General features: G+C 58.0%; 1 protein-coding gene across 1 annotated transcript in view; it reads right to left on the bottom strand.

Annotated features, from left to right (window-relative positions):
• Positions 1-8,996, bottom strand: part of TNS3 (tensin 3) — a 416,462-nt gene that overhangs the window by 253,139 nt on the left and 154,327 nt on the right. Inside the window, exons 21-24 of the mRNA XM_081799720.1 lie at positions 6,199-6,370; positions 4,309-4,940; positions 3,675-3,761; positions 1,065-1,196 (exon numbers count right to left, since the gene is read on the bottom strand). Of these exons, the coding sequence (XP_081655846.1) occupies positions 1,065-1,196; positions 3,675-3,761; positions 4,309-4,940; positions 6,199-6,370 (1,023 nt within the window). The remainder of the gene's footprint in view (positions 1-1,064; positions 1,197-3,674; positions 3,762-4,308; positions 4,941-6,198; positions 6,371-8,996) is intronic.

Genomic DNA, 8,996 nt, shown 5'->3' with positions numbered 1-8,996 from the left:
AGGACACGGAGGAAGGGGCGGGTGCAGCTGGGGACGGGGCTTGTCACCAGGAGAGGGTGGGAAAGGCCCCGTGATGGACTCCGTGACTCCGCGCTGGAGCTGCTATCTGAGCCAACTCACCAACCTTTTAAGAGTGATCCAGTTCCTCGCTCTGGACACCAGAGAGAAGCAGTCACCCTCGGACACTCCAACACACCCAGCACTCACACGTTCAGGTTCCCAGAGACCGCCCCCCAGCACACAGAAGTGGGGATTCTTAGAGAAATGGCGGGCAGGGAAAGGACAGACAGTAGGACATCGGAAGGACACAGGGCCAGCCCCAAGGGCCTCACGGAGCCCAATCTAGGGGTCGCTGGAATACCCGAAAGATCGTGGGATGACGGAGTGTGACACGCAGGAGGGGCACGCAGGGGGCTCCTGCCAAGGTTGTCTCCTGGGCTACGGGCACGCCTGTGTTTGCTTCATGGGAACATTTACCATGCACGGAGCCATCGACACCCTCTCTGCACGTGGTTGTGTCCAAGACGGAAAGTTCACAGAAGAGTAAGTAGAAGATCTGAATACAGCTGTGCACGGTTCATCGGGCACAGGACACTGGGGACAAGGACAGCTTGGTCCCCCACCCCCGGGGCTCCTCTTGTGACTCCAGGCTGACCCCAGCATCACTCTTAATCCAGCAAAGTGCTCTCCGGAGCGCAGGTGCGAGAATGGTGTGCGCAGGGCACGGCCTCTCACGTGAGGAAAAAGGAAAGTGTCTGTGTACAGATGCTGGAGAGACAGTCGGTGAGAAATCACAGGAATTGATTACGGTTCCTGGGGCAGAAAGGGGGCCGGGTGCCTCGGTGAGGCCCGTTTCTACCCTCCTGGCCGCCGAACAAGGGAATGCATCACTCATTCACAGCAATAAAGACATAAACTTCACAAATCATTAACGATGTTGCTTGCACAAGGACAGTCCTGAGTGGACCACGCTGGAAAAAGACAGACTCCGAAGAAACTCAAAGCCATGTTTGCACAGACACCGTAGGTGGGTGAGTGCTCCCGATCCGCTCCCGGGTCCCTACCTTTCTTGTTGAGCTGCAGGACGGAAGGGGGAGGAGTGGCCACCTTCATGGCCAGGCCGTAGGCCCCTCGGAAGGAGTGACTATCCCTGACAATGAATGAGCCAGGCTCCTTGTCCTTCAGCATGGCGATGGCTGGGGAGGGAAGCAGAGACACACACGTTTGCCGGGGTCCACACGGCCTGCCTGCGGTGCTTTTGCAAACTGGGTCGGAGGGAGCAGGCCCAGGTCCCTTGGGGGTGGGGTGGGGGTCTCTGTGACGATGCATCATTTTCAAGGGGGGCCTGACTGCAAAGGAGCCCCCCCACCCCAGAAGGCACACAGGGCTCCTGCTTGCCCCACAGCACCCGTGAGGGACAGGGGAGGACCCTCAGCTGACCGCCCAGGAACCGGACCCACCCACCAGCCCAAGTGCCCGGCCAGGTCCCAGTACGCACAGCGTGGCGGGGCAGGAGGCGAGGCGTGAGGCTCTCTCCGGGCCCTGCTGTGGCCCCGCCTGGTGCCCCCTCCCAGCGCAGCATTGTACTTAGACATTTTAGAGTGTGCGCTTCCAACCAAGCAGAGGGAAAGATTGAAAGGATGGACCTAAAAAGTTACTGAATGTTTAATGCAAATCCCACAGCTCACCCCAGGGGATGGCAAAAATGTGGCCGTAAGTGGCCCTCCGTCCCGTGGCTCCGTGGCCGACTGCATCCAGCCTGGATGGGGCTGTGAGTGCCCTACCCAGTCAGGGCTGATGGCTGGGCCTGGCCGACCTGCCCTCCCATCTTCCCTACCTGAGGCTGGGGGGTATTTAGCTAATAATGGTTTTACAAATAAAATTCCTGCCCTCCATTCTCCAAGCGGGGTCTGCCAGGTGGGGAAGGCACAGCTCTCTGGAAGGGGGGGGGTTTGGCGCAGGCCTGCGAGGGCCTGCGCTTGACCCCGAGGGCCATCCACACGGGCGTGGGGGCTGGTGGGGAGGCGGGCGCACGCGGGCACCAGCAGGCCCGTTGGCGGCAGGTGTCTGCATCGGGGGGCTGACCGTGCATTATTCTGTGGCCGTAGGGAAAAGACCTCTGATAGAATTGCATGTTTTCAGTCGTGACATACCTCACCAGCGCTTTTGGTTTCCCCTTTTAACGTCGTGATCTTATTTCGCTGGGGGGGTGGGGGGTGGGACAGAAGTGCCCCAGCGTCATGGCCGCAGACGGAGCGGAAGCCGGGGTTGCCCCCCCGGGAGGGGAGATTGGGGTTAATGTCAGACCCTGTTCTGAAACAGAATGAGGGGGACCCATCCCACAGGACGAGGCCCTGCCCCGCGGGGGCCTCATGTTCCCGTGAGGCCGGTGGAGTCAGTGGCCACGTCCCCACGGCTCCCTCAGCTGGTGTCTCCAGAGCCCACCACCCCTCGTGTGCTCATCAGGTGCCTCCCACAGCGAACCCTCCAGAACCCGGCGAGGTTGGATCCGCCACATCTGTCCTGCAGGGACCGCCTGGCGCGCGCCATCTGCCTCAGAAGTGGAGCCCCAGTCCGGCAGCCCCCGCCCAGCCCGCCATCCCGGGCCAGATGCTGCACGAGTGGAGTACGTGGTCTGCACAGAATTTTCTAGAACATGTCACAGGCCCTTCTCAGTTCCCCCCAGCTGGACGAGGTGCTGGGTGCTGGGCTCACAGCCTCCATCCCGTGCCGTGGGCAGGGAGGGGACAAGAACAGGGCACTCGGCCACGCACAGCCCGGACCCGAGCTGAGCAGCATGACCACAAAGCCCAATTCAGGGAATCGGAGGTCTCTCCGGGCCGCGGGCTCCCCCCACGAAACATGACAATAGGTTCCTTGAGCTCAGGGGAAGAAAGGCGCATTCTTACCATTTTTATGAGCTACTTAATTGAATAGAAAAATTCCAAAGAGAAAGCTGAACAGTGCTGTTTGCCAGCCACTTAACTCTTTCTTTCCAGCCAGGTTGGGAAGTAAGCCTCAGGACGACACCGGATGACTTTCTACCCGAAGCTGTCAGCCGTGCGGGCTGCACGGGGGGCCACGCCGTGCATCCCTCCTCCCGGATCCAAGGCACGCTGTCCCCGGCCCAGCCCCACGCCCGCTAGCAGTCCCCGGGTTTCCTCTGGGAGCACCTCCGGGGAGGACCAGCATGTCGCAGCGACCCCACGAATCTGCAGGACGACAGCTGCTCGCCCCCAGGGCTGCCTCGCGGGGCCGCCTCCCTCCTGGACCTGTCTTCTATTCGTCCTCCGGGAAGAAGTGGCATTAGCTGCTCAAACACACTACTGAGGTCAGATGTCTGCTGGCCGCCCCGGGCACGCAGACACTGCATAGCACGTGTGCGAGGCACACGGTTACGTCCAACACACGGCCCCTCGGTAAGCCTGTGTCTGTCCGCCGTGGACAAATGCAGGTGCACAGATACCAGGGTGCTGGAGAGACCGCTGTCCTTCCTCCTGACCGTCGGCCCCTGCAGCTCAGAGCCTGGATGGCGACGGGGAGCATCTTCCCGGGACAATCTGTTGCATCTTCCACAGGGGTGTATAACAAAGTGCAAGCCTTGCCCTAACCCTTCATCCCGAGGCCGTGACCCTCAGACGTCCCCACCCCGGGCTCCCGTCCTGCCCACGCACCTTGCTCTCTGGAGATATCCGCCTTGTACCAGAATTTGGATGTGTCTTGGACAAAGTTCACAGACACATGCTTATCACCCGGATTATCTGTAGAAGAGAATGTAAAAACAGTCACCCTGGACATTTTATTGCAACCTCTCACCTCGCACAGAACCCAGTGCTCAAAGTCCAACCCAGGGCGAGGACGGTGTGTCTCGGGGAAGAGCGCTCTCTCTAACTCCGTGGGAACCGGCTGGGGGGCGCGACAGGGAGCAGGTGCTTCTCGACCCACACAGCACAGATGGGGCGCGACACGCGGCCGACGCCAGGCTGCTCTCCACAGACAGAGCAGCGCGGTGTGGCTGAATCGTGTGAGGATCTTATTCGTACATGTTTGAAATACTGCATTAAATTGAATAAATTCGCTGAATTGAGAAAAGAAAGGTTATTTTTGAAGAACGAGGACTGCAAGTGGCGGGAGAAACAGAAGCCAACGTGGGTGAGTGGAGAGCAGAGGGGAACGGAGGACACGAGGGGAAGACCCCGATGGAAGGCTCTGGGCTTCGCTCTCAAGGCGCCGCCCGGGAATCCCAGGGTGCCCCCTCTGCTGAGTGAACGCACGTGGGGGCACCCACCACCGCCGACACGCACCTACCTGGGGAGGGCGCTGCAGCCTCCAAAGGCTTGGGGAAGTCCGGGAGGACGTTTGGGAACGGGATGCTCATGGTGCTCCCGCTGTGCGGGCTGGAGAAGCCGCTCGAGGACGGGGAGGCCGAACCCAAAGACCGGTCCCCCTCTGAGGCTCGCTTCTTCTCAGGAAGGGGCGGCTGCCCGGGCAGGGTCAGGCCCTGGCCCAGCAGGACCGGGCTGTGGTGGCCGCCATGGCCAGGCGTCATGAGAAAGCCGTGGGACAGGAAGCCGTTGTCGGCCACTGCTGTTGTCCGCGGGGTGCCAGGGGCCTGGGGTGCTCCGTGGGAATGAGCCAGCAAGGCGCCCGGGTCCTCCCCGGGGGGAAGGCCGCTTCCCACGGGGGCCGTGCCGAAACTCAGGAAAGCCTGGCCACTCGGGGGGCCCAGAGCTTCAGGGGGCTCCGCCAGGGACAGCTCGTGGTTGTGGAAAGAGGCCTGGAGCTCCGTGGGCGGGAGGTGGGGCCGCCCGGGGCCGTCGGGGCTGGGGCTGGGAAACTCTCCGGAGCCAAGGAGGCTTCCTGCCGGCCGGCTGCTCCCCAGCAGAGCCAGCGTGGCTTTGGGGCTGCTCTCCACCCACGGGAGCTCAGCAGACGAAGGGCTGTGGGAAGGACACAGCAGTGAGAACGCCCGGCCCTAGAAGATGCCCCGAGATCGGCAAGGGTCCCCCAGTGCTCCGGTGATATCCTTCCTCGCTCTTCACCCAGCAAAGCCCCTTCCGCTCCAGACAAAACTCAACCACCGCCTGTGTCCAGCTCACCGCCCACGTCCCCATGTCCCTCCCTCCGAGGTCAACCACACGGTTCACCGTATACCGGCAGAGCGTCGTTCCCTGGGCACAGACCGTGTCCCCCGCTTTCTTCGTCCTCCTCCCCCGAGAGCTAACATGGGGGCCCGACTCAGTTTCCACTAAGTGCTCGCTGGAAAACCAGCTGATTATGGGATCCCAGTAAGAACAGGAGACGTTGGGGCGCCTGGGGGACTCAGTAGGTTAAGCAGCCGGGGCTTGATCTCAGCTCAGGTCTTGACTCAGGGTTCTGAGTTCAAGCCTTGCACTGGGCTCCACGCTGGGCGTGGAGCCTACTTAAAAGATAAAATACAGGTTGTTTAAAAAAAAAAGATCACGAGAAGTTACCATATCCAAAACCGGGATTTCCCAGATCAAGGGTATCAGAAAGTCCCGTAGGGTTAGAAACCCAGAAAGTCAGCCGCCAAGCTACCACATCACACACACCTCACTAACAAACACTTTGTGCTCTGTGTGGGACGTTCTCAGCTGAGCCCCACCCCTTGTAAAGAGTCAGGAGGCAGGATGCGGAGAGTGAACTGGGACGCCGTGTCCTTGCCCAAGGGAGCCGCTCAGGAGCCGTTCCTACGCTGGGCCCATGCAGCGGCTCGGTGCCTGCATCCCCCCTTTCTGCTCTCCCAATCCCCCCGAGGGGTGTCCCCGCACTTTCCCGAACACCAGCGCAACCTCCACGTCTCCAGGACCACCACCGTCCTGCCTGCCCCTCCGCCCAGTCTGGAGTTGGCCTGGCCTGGCCGCCAAGGGAGACTAAGCCCCGGCCAGCCCCCCACATCCCTGATCCAGCCTCAGCTCAGAGCACGTGGTCACAGACACCCGGTCCTTAACTGGCCCCAGACTCCACCTGCCAGTGCGGTCCCTGAGTGCTCAGCCTGTCAACACTGGGGGGGTGGTGGGCACAGTCTCCGGAGTTTGTACCTGTGATTACATTTCTGAATCAAGAGCAGCCGGGCGTCAGCTGCAGGTGGAGCGCCCCGCCCTCCCCTCCCGGGGTCCGCGGTCAGGGTCTTCGGGAGCAGCCTGCGCTGCTGCGTTCAAGGGCCCGTCTCCCTACCTGTCCCGCTGCTGGCCGGGGCTGCTGCTGGAGATGGTGCAGGAGGACGTGAACGCCCGCTGAAAGGCAGGTGCCGCCGGCATGTCGGTCCGGAGCGTCGCGGGTTTGGGCCCCACGGGGCTCTCGGACATCCCCACCGTGCGATGCAGGATCTCAGCGCAGCCTCGAGTATCTGCGGCAGAGAAAGCAGAACAGAGATCCGCTTACAGGCCTGGTCTCTGTCCTGGAAGGAACGGGGTCACTCCTGGAGATGCGTGCCACAGGCGAGGGGCTGGATTCCACCACGGGCGGGTCACTCTTGCCCGGCACGCTCCCCAAACGCAGGACGCGGAACACAGGGCTCGCACCTGGCTCCAGCTCGCCAGGTGAGCTGAGGAGCATCTTGCAAGCTCGTCTGCAAGGACAAGGGCGTGGAGCACACACAGTGTCACCCCCTGAAGGCCTGTGTACTTACGGATGGACCTGCCCATCCTGCAGGCCAGCTCTCACTTTAGAAAGGGCCAAGCCTTCTCTCTGCACACCAGCAGGAGACGCTCCACAGAAAAGACCCACTTTCCAGAAAGAGCAAGCCCAGGGGCTGTGGCTGGGTGGGCGCTTAAGCTCCATCTGTCCCCAGCGGGTAGCTCGGCCCACACCCTGGACCACGAGCTTTCCAGTAAACGTCCCACCTCCAACATGGCCCTGCTGGCTGGTGTCCTTGCCCCCGAAAGGGGCACAGACCCTGGTTCAGCCCGTCACTCAGGGCGTGCGGTCAAGCACCATGAAAACCAGCTGTTTAACACCAAGTCCACACGCTCCACCGAATTTTGTACATTTCCCTGACAAAATGCCCATTTGCTTGAGGCCCAGCATCGTCATTATTTCTGGGTATTTTTTAAATCTTGCCTTTTTTAAAAAAACAAAAATACTTAGCTTTAAGAACTGGGCAAATCTACCAGGGTCAATAAAATAACATTGTAAGAAATACAGGTTATTTTGGTTTCTGCTTTAGAACAAGGGAGGGTGGATAAAAGCATGATGAAGTTTTTAAAAATTCCACATCATTCATATTACTCATTTCCAGGAAAGGGGCAGCATTAAGGTGAGTCACACATCCCGGCCACAGACCCATTTGGCAGCACGTGGATTAGAGGCTGGACCTAAGCCCGTGGTCAGGGCTGTGGAAATCCCACTGATGATCTGCAGAGATAAAAACTGAGGCTGAGCTATGCAGGCAGCCAGGACTTGAGGGAAGTGAAGAACCATTCTGAGCACAGCCTCCCCTGCAGGCGTTTCTGACTCCTTAGCTCAGAGAACAGAGCCAAACTCCTGGAACCGAGACGGAAGTGGCTGAGAAGCCACAGAATAAGCAGGGATTTGGGCAGTTTCATGGTGGGGCCGAAAAACAACCGGGGAGCCCAAGGCACTTACCTAAGATTCAAGGTGAGGCCCCTGAAGGCTACATTGTAGGGATACCAGGGCCAGAAACAGATGAGCCTCCCCCCCACCCCCGCCCTGATCTCAGTAGTCTGCCCCAGAGAAAATCTTCCTCTGGAAGTAAGTATCACCCTCCAAAGCCTGCCTCTATTATAGATCGATCCATCCATCCAACCATCCATCCACCCACCTACCTACCTAACCATCCACCCATCTATCCACACACCTGATCATCTAGCATCCATCCATCCTTCAGTCATCTATCCATCCGCCCATCCATCCAGCCACGCACCTATCTATCTACCATCCATCTATCCACCTACCTAACCATTCACCCCTGCATCCGTCTAATCATCTATCATCCATCCATCCATAGATCATCCATCCATCCACCCATCTATCATCCATCCATCCATTGACGCACCTATCTACCATCCATCTATCCACCTGACTAACCATCCATCCACCCCATCTATTTATCTATCATCCATCCATCCATCCACCCATCCACCCATCTATCATCCATCCAACCATCTACCTACCTATCTAAACATCCATGTGTCCACCCATCTAATCATTTATCGTCCATCCATCCATTCATCCATCCATCATCCATCCATTCACCCAACTACCTATTTATCTATAATTTTCAGACACAATTCAAATATTTAATTTAAAGAACTGACCTGGCATGCTAGTAACAGGTACCAGAACAAAGAAATGAAAACAAAGGGAAAAAAAGAGAAAGAAGAACAGCTACAGCTGTATACGCATTGGAGTTAAAAGACACACACTTGAAAATAGGTAAACGGAAAACGTTTCAGAAAAATATAAGAGAATTTCACAGAAGAACTGGAGTGCATTAAGAATAATCGAGTGGAAATCCTAGCATGACGTGAAAATAAAATTAATGAAATGAAGCAGGAGGCCAACGATTCCACCAGCAGATGCATGGTGAAGGCGCTGGTGCTCGAGCTGGGGGTAAGTCAGAGGAGTATCAAGCCAGGAAAGGCACGGAAGACAGGGAAGGGAACGACGCCACGTGGGACATGGTGAGGAGTTCTAACACACACACAACGGGGGCCAGGGAGGAGCGGAATGAGGCCCAAGCAAGCCTGGGAACGGTATTTACTGAGAATTCCCCCCTACACACTGAAGAAATCAAGCCACGGTTTTAGGAAAAATCCATGAAACCAAAGCAAGATAAGTAAAAAGAAAACCGTACACATTCACTCAATAGTAAAAGTGATGAAAATCAAAGACCAACTTTGAAACAGCGCCTTGTCCAGTTGGGGAGGAAGCAGGGAGCCAACTTCAGTGTTCATCTTTTAAACACTCAGTAAACATGTCTTTACCGAAGAGCCCAGCGCTCACGTCGTGTC

This window comes from Leptonychotes weddellii, chromosome 12, assembly GCF_054177405.1.
Source record: "Leptonychotes weddellii isolate Sample4059 chromosome 12, ASM5417740v2, whole genome shotgun sequence".
Taxonomy (NCBI): Eukaryota; Metazoa; Chordata; class Mammalia; order Carnivora; family Phocidae; genus Leptonychotes; species Leptonychotes weddellii.
The sequence above is the reverse complement of the archived record's forward strand: the minus strand, read 5'-3'. Positions and strand labels throughout refer to the sequence as shown.